Here is a 15,576-nt window from a genome sequence, read left to right as displayed (position 1 = left end):
GACCGCTCGGGGACGTCCGCATGGTCCTAAAGGCTCGTTTTGTATCACATTCCAATTATAAAACTGGGGGGAAGAAAATGCAATTTCAGAATCCCCAGTGAGAGTTGCGCCCCTGCCTTAACCCTTACCTAAACCATTTTACATTTAAACTTCAAAGGGGTAGGGACGTCTTTGGATTCCTGATAGCAGGGACCGTAATAGGGTGGGACTGTTTGGAACTTAGGGGGTGTGAATTTACCGAGTGACATACTAATCAAGTCAACTTCTAAGCGAATCACACGACTATGAGGCGTGGCTTTAATTCGAGGCGGGAGAGGGTCCTCACTAGTTAACACAGCCACAAAGTCATTAACCCTGCCTATATCTAAAATGTCTCTTCTTAAAAATGAGACCTTAAGCAAACTGCTAACCTTATGCTTAACCCTAACCTTAAATGAAGACCAAAAAGCTCATTTTTGTAGCCAATGTTGACTTTGTTGCTGTGGAATCTGACTTTGTGGCTATGGAAGCTAGTAGAAACCGAGAGGGCGTGAGAGCCTGCCACAGTTTTATTAGCTGGGACTTTGCAAAGTTGTAAAAATCGTCAATCAAAATAAATGTTCAATTACATAAACCATATTATTTTTGGGAAGCCCAATTGATTCTGATTTTGGGCATATAAAGTTAATATGTGAAAACTATTTCCAATATGCGTACTTTCAGATTTTCTGAACTCACTTCCTTGTTTAAATCACTTGCGCTTTGAAGTCCACAATGTAGCTGTGGTAGGTTCTAAGGGTTGCGCTAGATGGTGATGGACAGAGATCAGCCAATTAAAACAGACGGCTGTTTTCGCCGCTCCTGCCATAGTCTCCCATTCAAGTTCCATTCTGAGGCGCTGTGAGACCAGACGGTTCGACAGAGAGTTCGGCTGGTGGACGAGATTAGTGCCCATTCAAAACTGTGTCCTCAAGGGAAAAAAGGAGGTCCTTTTCTCTGTCGGGTCTGAAACCCAAATCCTCAGCCTGTCACAGCCTGCTGCTTTGTAGGGGAGAGAAGAGCGAAACAGAGGTTCTATTATGTTTGACTGAACAAACCGTGGACACAGAGAGAGCAGAACAGATACCTTTCCCAGCACAAAGACCGAGCCTCTAGCTGCAGTGGCTGGAGAGAACCACAAGGGGTGCTGTGGTCAGTAAAGCTGAATATAGGAGATAGAAGGAAAGAGTGACTGAACTCAACCTCATCCATCTCAAACTGACTGTCTGTCCAATCTGATCGCTGCAGTCCCACTTAGAACAGATTGTGAAGAGGACCAACTGACCAAATAACCAATCAGAGGAGTCAGGGGGTGGGGCTAAAATCCTGTTCTAAAGTCCACCCTGGGACAACATCAATGACTGCAGAGGGAGTTGTGTGGCAGCGGCAGCTGAAGTTCAACCCATTATGATTTTGGTAGCGAGGGGATCATTGAAGGGGCAGAGTTCAGTGTGCCAGGCAGGTGGGCGGGGGAAGAGTTTTAGGGCAGAGTTATCGGTTGGCCTTGTAATTTGATTTGCTGGTGTCTCGTGGCTCTTTGCTTGGGTTGCTCCAATCGTCTGCCTCAGGGCTGGTCTGGTAGTGTCGCCATGCCGACTTATTAAAGACGGGCAGGCGCTCGAACGACTCACTGGACAGAGCCTGGATTGGGGGCGGGACAAAAGAGGAACCAATGAAAAGGGATGGAGTGATGTTGCTATAAATGTTGATAGTGAATAGTATTACAGAGCAGAGGTATATCAGAGCCTGAAAATCACAGAGTAACATCAAAATGATTAGTGGTGTGAGAAAAGCCCCTACTACCTTGAGATAAATGACAGCATCAGTGCCCACCCCTTCCATGGAGTAGAGCTTCAGGTCTCCCTGAAAATACCTGGCATACAACCTGGAGATGGGCAGACCATAGCCAAAACCTGCCTGGAAGGACGGAGGGAGGAGGAAGAGAAAGCGTGGAGAAAGAGATAGCAGACAAGAGGGGGAGAGTGTGGTATAAGGGCAACCACTTCTCAGAAGTAGTTGTTTACAATCACTGCATAAAAACACTGGCATCTATTACTGGCTTCAGAATGATGAGTCAGAAAACCTGAGAAATATGGGGAACAATGCGTATGTGTGTGTGTACCAGTGGAACAGTGCTGGAGGGTTCTAGGCTGGGCGTGGGGGCAGTAGAGTACATGTAGTTAAACAGACGATCGATCTTCCTCAGAGGTACACCTCCACCCCTATCACTGATCTGACAGAGATAGATAAAAGAGAGAGGAAAGGAAGAGAAATAGGATATGTCACTACTGTACATTTGACACAATGGGTAAAAGATGATAGTAAATATAACAATTTATGAAGCATTTATCATACATCCCACTCAAAGATGGCATGTCTTAGTATTGGCAGGTGTGTGTGTTACCTTTATGGACAGGTCCTCTTTTCCCAGTGTGACTTTGGCCTTCACCGGAGGTAAGCCCTCCTTACTGTCCTCATGGAGCTCCACGGTGGCCCGCATAGAGTTCTACACACAAAGGTCAGTTTTATTAGTATGATGATGATCGTGCATTGTGTATGTGTATTTGCGTGCGTGTGCGTCACACCTTGAAGAGTTCAAACAGCATGTGGAAGAGGTGAGAGGGAACATACACAGCCTGGATCGACTTGTCTTTGTCTTGTTTCACTGGGACACAGGGAGAGAAAATAAGACATCTCACACACACACACACACACACACACACACGGCTGGAGTTAGTGAGATGCACTCTCTGCATTTTAATCACAGCAGGACAAAATCTGGCCTCTGCAACCACCGTCTCTAAATAGAAGCAGTCCTGTGGTTACAACACACAACACGTCTCTTTAAAGGTGGAGCTCCTTTATCTCTCACACAGAGAGGGATCAGAGATGTTAAGAAACCACAAAGATAAAGCGTATGTGTTTAGACAGCAGATCGAGATCAAAGATATCAGAGAGTGAAGAAAGGTAAAGAGTTTCTGTGTGTGTTTACTGTACATTAGACAACATGGAGGGGGATCAGAGATGTCGTAAAACAGGGAAGATGTCTTACTGTTGAACTCTTGGATCTGGAGTGCAGGGGCAGCAAGGTAGTACTGTTCACACAGCATCTTGGCTGTCTCATAGGCATCTGAAACAGGAAGGCAAAGTCACATGATGGACAGATGCATGCATGCATGCACACAACTACCTAAGAAAAGCAGAACCATTTAGGGGTGGTGATGAGAGAGGAAAAATAGGAAGGGGCTAAGGGGAGAGAGATGACTTGTTTCGCTTCAGAAAACTGCCATCATCACTGTTGAGGTTAGGGTTAGAGTTGGGTTTGGTTAACCCAAGGAGGCTGAAAAGATTTGGCATGGGCCCTCAAATCCTCAAAAAGTGATACAGTTGCTGCATCACCGCTTCGTATGGCAACTGCTTGGCATCCAACCGCAAGACGCTACAGAGGGTAGTCCAATTCATCCCAAAGGTGTTCGATGCGGTTGAGGTCAGGGCTCTGTGCAGGCCAGTCAAGTTATTCCACACCAATCTCAACGAACCATTTCTGTATGGACCTCGCTTTGTGCATGGGGACATTGTCATGCTGAGACCGGAAAGGGCCTTCCCCAAACTGTTGCCACAAAGTTGGAAGCACAGAATCGTCTAGAAGGTCATTGTATGCTGTAGCGTTAAGATTGACCTTTACTGGAACAAAGGGGCCTAGCCCGAACCATGTAAAACAGCCCCACACCATTATTCCTACTCTACCAAACTTTACAGTTGGCACTATGCATTCAGGCAGGTAGCGTTCTCCTTGCATCTGCCAAACCCAGATACGTCTGTCGGACTGCCAAATGGTGAAGCATGATTCATCACTCCAGAGAACGCGTTTTCACTGCTCCAGAGTCCAATGGCGGCGAGCTTTACACCACTCCAGCCAACGCTTGGCATAGCGCATGGTGATCTTAGGCTCTGCCATGGAAACCTAATTCATGAAGCTCCCGACTAACAGTTATTGTGCTGACGTTGCTTCCAGAGGCAGTTTGGAACTCGGTAGTGAGTGTTGCAACCGAAGACAGACGATTTTTACGCACTATGCGCTTCAGCACTCGCCGGTCCCGTTCTGTGAGCTTGTGTGGCCTACCACTTCGCAGCTGAGCCGTTGTTACTCCTAGACGTTTCCACTTTACAATAACGGCACTTACAGTTGACAGGGGCAGCTCTAGCAGGGCAGAAATTTGACGAACTGACTTGTTGGAAAGGTGGGATCCTATGACAGTGCCATGTTGAAAGTCACTGAGCTCTCAAGTAAGGCCATTCTACTGCCAATGTTTGTCTATGGAGATTGCATGGCTGTGTGCACGATTTTATACACCTGTCAGCAACGGGTGTGGCTGAAATAGCCGAATCCACTAATTTGTAGGGGTGTTCACATACTTATGTATATATAGTGTATCTACCTCAATTACCTCGTACCACTGTACATGGACTCGGTACTGGTACCCCTTGTATTTGCCAAGTTATCATTACTCATTGTGTATCTATTATGACGTATTTTACCTTTCTATTATTTCTCTATGTTCTTTCCGTCTGCATTGTTGGAAAGGACCCGGAAGTAAGCATTTCACTGTTAGTCTACACCTGTTGTTTACCAAGCATGTGACAAATACAATTTGATTTGTTACCACTGCTTCTGAAAAACACAGTGAGTGAGACAAAGACACACCCCTCACCTTTGACTACCTCAGCCACGCTGCAGGTGGGGTCTATGCTGCCGATATGTTTGGGGTGGGCTGGGTTAGTGTCGTTCCCGAACAGGAGAGCTGAGGAGACAGACATGAACATTATGGATACCATAGCTCCAACAAAGACATAACACCTTTACACACACACACAGTCCACATATCTTAAACATCGTCCAGTGGACGTGTGTATTAATGTGTTGTAAATGTGTGTCAGAGTGTATTGTGTGTGTGTGTGTGTGTGTGTGTATATACACATCTGTGTGTGTGTGTGTGCTCTCACTGTGTTGGTTGATGAGCATTCGGAAGGATATGCGGTTGGTGTAGAAGCGGTCCAGAAAGTACTGTATGTTACTGCTGATGAAGGGGTCGAAGCCAAACTTCTCCTTATACTCTATCACCCCCTGGGCCATGGTAGGGACCACGTCATTATGACGGTTACGGATCTCTATCAACAACTCAAGGAAACTGAGAGAGAGATGGAGAGAGAGAGATGGAGAGAAAGGAGGAGAAGGCAGAGGAGAAAAAGGGAGGTGGTAATAAAATACCTCAGTTGTCAACTGGGGTTGTTATCAGTGGTTCCTATCTAAATCGCTCTCACATGGTGTGAACACTATTATGGTATAAATATAAATATACATAATTATAAGTCCAGGAGTTTAGCATCAGGTGAGTTTGAGGACAAGGACACAGGCGGTTAGCAGTAAGCTACGTCTACCCCTCCACCTCTTCATAGCTCCACTCATCCCCCTCTCAGGTTCTCACACTATTCTACCTCCCTGTTGTCTTTAGTTCAACATCAGCTGATTGATCTGTTGAACCAACAAGGAATAAAACATCTAGAAAAAAACATTGTCCTCCATACTCACTCATTGAGGGCCTGAGGGTCCTCTGGTTTTCTGTTCTCATACCCCAACAGCTCCACAAAACTCTGCATGTACCTGAAGGGAAAACACACAGACACACACACACACACACACACACACACAACCCACAACGCATACCCACAGAGTTCATTCAATGAGTTTGGGGTATGTAAATTGCATGTTTGTGCTGATGTCACTGGCATGTCGATGTGTTATGACTCACGTCTCACTATCCTGATCCCAGATCTGTTTGTGCTTTTTCCAACTCCTTTGCTCATCGTCAAGTGTTTGGCATGACAATAAGTGACAAGTGTTTGGCATGACAATAAGTGACAAGGGGTTGGCATGATAGCACAAACAGACTGGCTAATGTCTCACCATTTCTGCACCAGTTTGATTGAGGGCTGACTGAGAAGGTTATCAGGCAGCAGGTTGACCTCTCTCATGGTGTTAGCCAGCCTCACCGGCAGCTCCTTCCTCAGGAACATAAAGGACGTCTTCTCACACGCATTGTCCCGACCTAGAGGAGGAGGTGGGAGGGGAAGCGAGGGAGTCTTTTAAAAGTTGACTGGGAAATGCACTCTAAAAAGCAAATGGCATTCTACCATAAGACACCCCTCTGTGACATACTGATGTGAACAACTGGACATCCCACCACGGTTACAATGAGATCAATGCTGGAAATACCGGAGCTGCTGTGTGTTTGACTATAGGCACGTCCCAGCATCTTTCTTTCACTCTCTCTCACTTACATACAGTCTATCCATAGAGACTTCAATGTGTGTTCTGAAACAGCAATGAGTAATGTTTGTTTAACCTCCAGGGAGAGGTGCCCAAGGCGACTAATGCTGGGCCGAAGCGGGCTAATTTGATAAGAAAAGCTCAAATAGGCAAAGAGGCTGAACACAGTCAGAAAATAGGCAGACAGTTACGCAGGCAAGTAGGCACACACGGATGTACCGCACACACACACAAACAGGATTATTAACTGTTCCAGTGACACAACAAGACATGAGCTGTTATTACTGTAGACCTGTTCAACTAGTAATAAACAGCCCTCTGTACACCTGTGAGTGTAGCCTATCTATCTTTATGAAAGAGAGGGAGAGATATAGAGAGATAGGGAGAAAGAAACAGAACGCTTTCCTTTTGACTTCATTAACTAAATTGTTACTTAGCAGTCAGAAACTGATGATTTAGCAGAAATCACATAGGGGAGCATGTTACTAACCTATACTCAGCATTTACTTCTTGAAAAACGTCTAGAAAAACATTTTGACAGTATTCAAGGGAATAAAAACAACACTTCCAAGGATGTTCACCTTCAGAGATTCACATTGCCTTATTTTTGTTCGTCAGGATTTCATTAATATTACAGAATAATAGACAACAGCCTAAAATTAAAACACATTGACAGTGACAGCCCATCACAAAGACAGTGTAGGCCTAGTCTAGGCTACTTACCAAATTCCAAAAATTGCTTGATGGAGAGAGGCGACGGTGAAAATCGTGAATAATATTCAATTTTTTTTGTGTTTTTCAATAAAACCGTAAACAACCTCATTGTGAAAAGTTGCTATTGTAGATGTCGTTCCGGAATGATGATGGTTAAATTAAAAACACTCCACCACATCCAATGACACTGACAGCGATGTGCATCCTCCCCAGACAACGTCTTCATTTGACGTTTCTCTCTGTCTAGACCTGCAAATCACTGGACGATATAACTCAAATGTTACTGTAGCTAAATCATACAAAATATAGCGCTTCTATTTTCCGGAATAGCTTCGACGCAACATAGTTGCATAGTACGTACTGTCGCGAGCCCCGACTCAACCGCGCATGACTCCGACTCTGTTGATGTTTAACGGTGATTGGTCGACACTTGCTCTGTCAAACCCGGAAAAGAGAAAATGGGAGATAGCGATTGAAGGGCTGGTCTGTCTGCCAGAAAGGGGCGGGTCTGTAGCGGTTTGACAGGTCGGTTAATTTGATAGAATTAAACGATGTTGCTTGGAACGGGAGCAGTCACAGTGTATCCTTGATAACTGATGCCAAACCGCATGTAATTGATCCATCGTTTTTTTTTGTGTATAGCCTATCATAAACATCAGCTAACCTTGAATAAGTTATGGAGAGGGCAACAGATCAGCAACATAACTAGCCTACATAGAACACCTGTGGATACAGTAGCCTTGACTAGAAAGTGGTAGAGCTTGGAACATAAATTCAAAGTAATCTACTAATTATCCTTTACAATAATACAAATTATAACAATTATTTGAAGTTTCAGTTTGTGCCTGCCATTTGCTAGTTACTTTGGTATGTTCACCTGGAGTTCTAAACTAAACCTTATCTGCAGAGTGCATCTGGGTTGTGATAACTCAGATTCCACAAGTTTAAGGTCTAAAGAGGATAGGAGGAGGAGAGAATAAAGAGTTGTGTGTCTGTGTTGATCATGATTATGATAGAATGACCTTATCCAAATGTTATCAATGTAGGCTACTGCCCAGTGTCACTCTGCCAAGCGAACCCATTGTTTCCTACTGTCACCTAGTGGAGCAAGTTTGCCACTACAACAAATACAGGGTTCTTTACAAATACAGTCTGCCAAACATACCCATAATAATAATATGCCATTTAGCAGACGCTTTTATCCAAAGAGACTTACAGTCATGCGTGCATACATTTTTTGTGTATGGGTGGTCCCGGGGATCAAACCCACTACCCTGGCGTTACAAGCGCCGTGCTCTACCAGTTGAGCTACAGAGAACCCATAACCAATACCTGTGTGTGTAAGTGTGTGTGTTTGCATGCCTATGAAAAAAACAAATGACAAAACACAAATCCTAGAACAAATTTTTAAAATTGATATATTATAAATTGATCATGATGATACACTATAAGGTTCACCATGGCTATGGCAAAATATACAACTTGTGAGGAAAAATACATTTCTGAAATGATTCTTAGATTACAGTCACATAATAGCAACACTATCACATCCAAACACACTGGCTGAGGGATTATGAGTTGTGATCAATCTTCACAGCGTTGCTCACCCAGAAAATGACATGACTGATTAAATTCTTACTGCAGACCTCAGTGTAACATAACATACACACATACTCTTTCTCTTGAACACACACTCGCGCATACACACACTTTCTCCCTTTCTAACAAAACCACACATACACACTGTCTCTAATACATGCACATTCACACGCACAGATACAGTCTCTCTCGCCCTCACGCTGTTAGAGCCGGTAGAACCCTCTTGGTGAGTTCATCGTCATGCTCGTCATCAGGGAGTGGGTCATACTGGCGGCGGTACAACAGGCGGGTTACCAAGGTGATGATGAACATCTCCAGGATCAACAACTGTTGACTCATCACTACAGATGGAGAGAGAGAGAGAGGAAGGGAGGATAGGTTACTTAAGTTATGTGCTTGCCTGAGAGCAGTAGCGTTTGTGTGTGTTTGTAATAAGGGATATAGTGATGAAGGGATGGATGGAGATAAGGAGAGAGACTCACAGTATCCCCTGGCCTGTGAGGAGTATGGCGGGGTGCAGGCGATGGTTCCGTTCAAAGCCAGGATGTTGATGATGGCCGACTGGAGCTGACTCAGCACCAGTACCAACTACATGCACAGCATCACGGGTAAAACACATCAACATATCATAGGTAAAACACATCAACATATCATAGGTAAACACAAAAAGGACAGCACTCTGCAGGAGTAAACAGGTAAACACAAGTTATCATTTGCTGCAACTGCTGTCATTTCAGGGAATTAATTAACTGACCTCTGATTGGTTGAAGAGGGCCTTACTGTACATCTTTCCTCAGATTGGCTCACTTACATGGCATGTGTGTAATCTTACCTGGTACATGGCATATTTGGGGATGATCTTGAGGCTGCGCAGCGTGATCCTGAGGTGCATGAACATGATGGCTACAGGCCACAGTGCTATGATGGTCAGAACCCCCACACCTGGGTTAATCCAGATAGCTGCTCCCGTTATCGCCATCTGGAACACACACACACACAGTGTTGGGAGTGTGTCTGTGTGTATTGAGAACGTGTTCTCTTCCTTTGAAGCACAATTTGGTGTGTGCTTATGAGTGTGTATGTGTGTGACTGTTCATATGTGTGTGTGATTGTATGTATGTGTGTGTTGACGCCCCACACTCACGTCTGCGATGTCGAAGTTGTCATTGGTCCAGAGGATGATTGACAGTATGGTGAAGACGATCTTTAGCACAGCGAACTGGAACGATCCCAATTTCAGCAGGAACAGACTCCGTCTGGGGAAAACCAGAGGAAAAGATTCAACAAATATTTAATACTGAAAATTATAATTATTTGTACATATTTCTAAAATGTTGTTATAGGCCATGCCTATAGGGGACGTATTTGGAGTGATAATGTCAGATGTGCTGTGAGACATGGAGGGGCCCATACAGAGCCAGGGGGAGTGGGTACATTCAACCTGCCAGAGCCTAAACAAATCCAGCTAGTGTTTTATTACTAACATAGTAGCTGGACTCTGACACAACCAAGAAACAGGTCTTGCTATGAATTACATTTGATCCTGAACAGTGTGTGTGTGTACGTGTTTGTGTAAGCGTGTGTGCATGTGTTACCGTGTGATGTTAACATGGGGTAGACAGGGGCAGCAGCAGCAGCAGGGACCAGTACTGATCCTCAGTTTGTTTTCCCCTGCACGCCGTAGAAATGCCTCGTCACCCCCCACTTCCTCAATCATCAGCACCAGAAACTTAAACACTACGATCGCAAAGTAGCTGCGGAGACAAACACACACGTTACACACACTAAGAATATACGAGGAGGGAAGGAGGGAATAAAAGATGGACAGAGGGAGATGGGTTTGGAAAGAACTACACAAGCACGAATTCAGACACTCACTATTGTAATAGTGTTTTTAGTATCACTCTGTATGTTTTGCTGACACAGTATGTGTCTTCCTGCACTCTACAGAGTTTCCTGCCTGTCACAGCAGGGGGCTGAGATCCAGAGAAGCCCAGACCCACACACAGACACAGGGAGAGATGGAAGGTGGAGGAGAGGAAAGGAAAGGAAAGAGGATAGGATGGGAGACGGACATTATGAAAGAGAAACTGATATGTAAAGAAAGCGAAAGACAAGGAGAGAGAGAGAAGAGAAAAGGAGTGAAGGATGAGTGACATACCAGGCGGAGGTCATGTCAGTGAACATGGTGGCTCGGGGAATCCACATCCCCAGACAGGACATGGTGCCGATCACCTGACACACACAGACATAGAGCAGAGACATACAGCTTTAATCTGGATACTTTAACAACGCATCTTTCCTAACCGTGCTACTGCCCTAGCATTTCCTAGTAAACTGACAGGATGTGTTTGTACTGTAGCACAATGAGTTGTCACAGGGAGAGGATATGAAAGTAGTAAGTACCAGATCGACCTTTAAAGGCTCCTGATAATCAGTATGTTCTTACCGGCGCTGCCCCGTTGACCCAGATGATGGCGCTCTTCTTGTGGGAGGGAACCTTCTGGTAGATGTACCAACACTCCTCTATGTAGACCAGCATGGACACCGCTGCCATGAAGGTCAGCACAGAGTACAGGATGATACCAAAGATGTCCAACTCTAAGGACAGAGAGAGAGGAGAGAGAGAGAAAGACAGAGAGAGGGGGGGGAGGGGAGCGAGAGAGAGAGAGGCAGAAAGAGAGAGAAAGAGAGAGAGAAAGACAGACACACACCGAGAGAGGGAGAGAGATGATCAAAATCCAGAAAAGAGACATTAAATTCTACAACCACCTAAAAACAAGCGATTCCCAAACCTTCCATAACAAAGCCATCAACTACAGAGAGATTAACCTGGAGAAGAGTGCCCTAAGCAAGCTGGTCCTGGGGCTCTGTTCACAAACACAAACAGAGCCCCAGGACAGCAACACAATTAGAACCAAACAAATAATGAGAAAACAAAAAGATAATTACTTGACGCATTGGAAACAATTAACAAAAAAACAGAGCAAACTAGAATATTATTTGGCCCTAAACAGAGAGTACATAGTGGCAGAATACCTGACCACTGTGACTGACCCAAACTTAAGGAAAGTTTTGACTATGTACAGACTCAGTGAGCATAGCCTTGCTATTGAGAAAGGCCGCTGTAGGCAGACCTGGCTCTCAAGAGAAGACAGGCTATGTGCACACTGCCCACAAAATGAGGTGGAAACTGAGCTGCACTTCCTAACCTCCTGCCAAATGTATGACCATATTAGAGACAGATATTTCCCTCAGATTACAAAGGCCCACAAAGGATTAGAAAACAAATCAATTAATTTTGATAAACTCCCATATCTTTTGGGTGAAATACCACAGTGTGCCATCACAGCAGCAAGATTTGTGACCTGTTGCCACAAGGACAAACACCATTGTAAATACAACCCATATTTATGTTTATTTATTTTCCCTTTTGTACTTTAACTATTTGCACATTGTTACAACACTGTATATAGACATAATATGGCATTTTAAAATGTCTCTATTCCTTTGGAACTTTTTTGAGTGTAATGTTTACTGTTCATTTTGTATTGTTTATTTCACCTTTGTTTATTATCTATTTCACTTGCTTTGGCAACGTAAACATGTTTCCCATGCCAATAAAGCCCTTTGAGTTGAATTGAATTGAATTGAGAAAGACAGAGAGAGAAAGAGAAAGGAATCGAGAGAAAGACAGAGAGAGGAAGAGAGACAGTTAAAATCTATAGTGCTATAAACTTTCAACAGTCTAAAGTAGCCTTCTTTCCTGGTGTCCGCTCTCTTCACCTGCACTGGTGTGATAAAATAAAACAGACTGATGAAAGCAATAAGAGCGAGTCCACGAAACTAAAGGACCTGTCCAGTTCTAGAGACAATACACCTACCCAATCTAGGGGCTTGGTGATTGACTTTACCACTTTCTATGGAACTAATTTCTGACCTTCCAGTTCCGAAAAACATATGATGAATCGATGAGTCAATTTCAGGGAAAGAGAAATGGTTGTTTTCTGGAAAACATGTAATGAACAGATTAAATCAGTTAGAGCGAAAGAGAAATTGTTGTTTTCTGGAAAACAAGACAAGTAGTAAAGGAAAAAAAGTTGGAAAAGAGCACCTTCTGCCAAAGACTGAGTAACTAACTCACTCATGCAAACACACACACACACACACGCACACACAATTAACTAAGACTGCACTAACACATACACTAATACACTTCAACAAATGTGTCATCAGACAAAGCCATGTGTTATGGAAGTGGGCAACTTGGCTTGTGAAACAGGCATAGACAGACCCATAAGGACATGATTAGACAAGAGAGAGGGGAGGGATGGGATGAGGGTAGCGGCGTAGGCACTCATCTCACTCCCCCATCCCAATCAGATACAAAAAATAAAAAAGATGCAATCTACTAGACAGTGTTCCAAACGGGACATTATTTGTCTTTTTACCTAAATTGAATTAATGATGATAGATACATAGTACGTTTCTGCATGAGTGCTTTGTAGATAAACAAGAAAATGCTGCTCTCTCCTTACATACAAAGAGATACAAAACACAATGGTGAGTTCTATAACCATCACCAGTAATAAACCTAAGGGCACAATGGTTTAAGTGCTGCTGCATGCATATAGATAATATCCCCATAATCTAAAATAGACATACCTAAACATGCAAACACTCTCAGATAGAATTCATAGCAAGAAGTGCACTGGAATGACACTCAGATTAAATGGAATGACATTCACTCTCTTGGGATGGGTGTCCAAAAATAACTACCTGAACGCTACACCCCCAATAAGCCACGAATATGACCACATTGAGGCATATGTCACTGAGGTTCTATGGCTATATGCGCCATGTCACTGCCTATTTCATTTGTTGATTTAGCAAACAAGACAGCTCATAATCCAGTGCCTTTATCACAGTCAACACACTTATATTTTAGCTTTAAACAATCAAAGTGTTCTCTCAGCCTCATGGCAAAATGTGTAGAATAGCATGAGATTAGCTATAGAACTGCACATTTCTCTTTGCCCCCTGGCAAAATGTAGGAAGTTAACTGTCCCCCCTGTAATATTCCAGATGCCAGTAACAGATGTGTTTTAATGTAGTGTTGTGAAATCATTGCTTCTTAAAATCTAGGGTCATCTTACCTCAACTTAGTTTACCACAATTTAACAGTTAAGGAGGCAAATGCACCCTCCTTTCCAACACACACACACACACACACACACACACACACTTCAAGACTGGATTCAGAGCTCAGGTGATGCAGTGCAGGGGTATGATGTAGAACTGTTGACCCTCACCCTAAAAAACATGTTGGTATGTTAATTCTACATCATAACAGAAGTTTGAAAGCAACAGGCACAGGAGAGTTTACAGTAGTTGAAAAATCATAAGCAAGTCACTGAGTGTCAGTTTCTAAATTATATTATTGGATTAAAGGGATTATTCGATTTTTAAAAGGTTAGGCTAATCTCTCCAGACTCCAACAGTCTCAAATGTGACTGAATTAATATGCAGCTCAGTCTGTAACAATGTCGCTTAAAATGTTACCGAACCTCAATGAGTGTTTAATAGCCCAGGCACATGGGTGGCAATTACATGTTTATGTTATGACGACAGGTGCAATCAAGCTGTCAGAAAAAGAGTACGCCTAACCGCCGGCAGATTGAAGAAAATAACGGCACTTGGCCCAGAGCAGCTGAAAAGTTATGGATAGGCTAGTATAAAAAAGTTGCCTATAGAAAACATAGGCCCAGACGAGTGGTTCAACTCACGGAAAATTATGTCGATGGCCACGGGAGGTCTGTCCCTGCAGCTCGGGTCGCTGGTTCTGTTCCCGTCCATCCTCAGTCGGCTTCGTTAGAAGTTCTACGGAGCAAGTAGAGAGTGGGCGTCGTTGACGAAAACAAAGATCTATCTATCTGTCTATCCCTGCTCTGTCCCTCTACCACCCACACGCATTTAGTTGGCAGCAATGTCAGTGTTGAAAGGAAATCTCAAAATAAATAATGTGTGGAGTGCTGCAAGGGACATCGGCTGCGGTTCCCCTCTGGACTGCAAATGCGGGCGAACTCAGAGAGAAATCAACGGTTTCTACAAACATGTTGAAATAATTGGACCCGCCTTCTGCCCAGCACGGTCGCTTTCTGGGAACTCACGGTTTTGTCTCTAATCGTAGGCCGAGGAACCCCTCCACAGGGCCAATTGTGCAATCACACCCAGCGCGTAGAATCGCTCAAACATTTTGAGCTCCGTCAAATCTGCACCAATACGCGCTATTAACGGGTCCAAATCACGCAAAAACACAATATCACAAATTGTACAGTAGCAGCCTTTATTTTGGCTGTATCAAGCGGTCTGTTTCTCTGATCCTACCCTGCTCTTTTCATGCTATTTTAGGAGGCTTATTGTTGAGTTCTAGTGGTTCAATCAAACCAATCAATCAAACTGTATTTATTTTGCACATTTCTTACAGGGGATGCATTTCAAAGCGCTTAACAAATAAAATAATACAATTGAGAAAGATAAAAACACCATACGTTCTCTAAAATGACACAAATTAAAATAGTCAAACAATATTACAATAAAAGTAGGCTGGACATGAGAGACTAATGCATACAAAATAAATAAATAAGGTAAATAGAATGGGATAACATAGAGAGCATGGTTAAAAACACCCTAAGTAAAAACATGGCTAGAAAGGCTTGTCCTACATATGTAAAATCTTAATTTGAGCCAGTATGCTACAGCAGGAAAATAATCATGCAGAACAGGAAATGTGAATTATTATGTGGATCATATTTAATGGACATTTTTGTAGGGGTTGATACATTTTTCGTCTGACATTTGAAAGTGAAAATGACAAACTTTACAAGCCTTTTTAAAACTCAAATACACTACATATT

The 15,576-nt window shown here is 43.5% G+C and overlaps 2 protein-coding genes across 2 annotated transcripts; both read right to left on the bottom strand.

The window, feature by feature from the left end:
• Nucleotides 1-16: 16 nt before the first annotated feature.
• Nucleotides 17-8,279, bottom strand: pdk3a (pyruvate dehydrogenase kinase, isozyme 3a). Its single transcript, XM_041861853.2, has 11 exons — nt 7,070-8,279; nt 5,984-6,125; nt 5,609-5,680; nt 5,023-5,207; nt 4,731-4,820; nt 3,071-3,148; nt 2,604-2,683; nt 2,423-2,524; nt 2,141-2,251; nt 1,822-1,935; nt 17-1,659 (listed from the first exon to the last, which is right to left on the bottom strand). The coding sequence occupies exons 1-11, from the start codon at nt 7,167-7,169 to the stop codon at nt 1,510-1,512; spliced, it is 1,224 nt and encodes a 407-aa protein (XP_041717787.1). The 5' UTR covers nt 7,170-8,279; the 3' UTR covers nt 17-1,509.
• A 173-nt stretch (nt 8,280-8,452) lies between these two features.
• On the bottom strand, nt 8,453-14,755 carry LOC121549893 (organic solute transporter subunit alpha). Its single transcript, XM_041861852.2, has 8 exons — nt 14,446-14,755; nt 11,109-11,260; nt 10,821-10,894; nt 10,255-10,413; nt 9,804-9,915; nt 9,492-9,638; nt 9,142-9,247; nt 8,453-9,000 (listed from the first exon to the last, which is right to left on the bottom strand). The coding sequence occupies exons 1-8, from the start codon at nt 14,513-14,515 to the stop codon at nt 8,855-8,857; spliced, it is 966 nt and encodes a 321-aa protein (XP_041717786.1). The 5' UTR covers nt 14,516-14,755; the 3' UTR covers nt 8,453-8,854.
• Between the last annotated feature and the right edge of the window lie 821 nt (nt 14,756-15,576).

The sequence above is a fragment of the Coregonus clupeaformis genome, chromosome 34, assembly GCF_020615455.1.
Source record: "Coregonus clupeaformis isolate EN_2021a chromosome 34, ASM2061545v1, whole genome shotgun sequence".
NCBI classification, from domain to species: domain Eukaryota; kingdom Metazoa; phylum Chordata; class Actinopteri; order Salmoniformes; family Salmonidae; genus Coregonus; species Coregonus clupeaformis.
This window is presented reverse-complemented; position numbering and strand designations above follow the sequence as displayed.

What these genes read in the sequence shown, in the direction of transcription:
- pdk3a (XM_041861853.2), bottom strand. Translation starts at nt 7,169, where the DNA reads ATGAGGTTGTTTACGGTTTTATTGAAAAACACAAAAAAAATTGAATAT. An exon ending in CGTGGCTGAGGTAGTCAAAG is followed by an intron (nt 3,149 to 4,730) that starts GTGAGGGGTGTG and finishes TTCCTGTTTCAG; the next exon opens with ATGCCTATGAGACAGCCAAG. An exon ending in TGCTGTTTGAACTCTTCAAG is followed by an intron (nt 2,525 to 2,603) that starts GTGTGACGCACA and finishes CTTTGTGTGTAG; the next exon opens with AACTCTATGCGGGCCACCGT.
- LOC121549893 (XM_041861852.2), bottom strand. Translation starts at nt 14,515, where the DNA reads ATGGACGGGAACAGAACCAGCGACCCGAGCTGCAGGGACAGACCTCCC. An exon ending in CCCCATGTTAACATCACACG is followed by an intron (nt 9,916 to 10,254) that starts GTAACACATGCA and finishes GGTTTTCCCCAG; the next exon opens with ACGGAGTCTGTTCCTGCTGA. An exon ending in CCAAATATGCCATGTACCAG is followed by an intron (nt 9,248 to 9,491) that starts GTAAGATTACAC and finishes CTGTGCATGTAG; the next exon opens with TTGGTACTGGTGCTGAGTCA.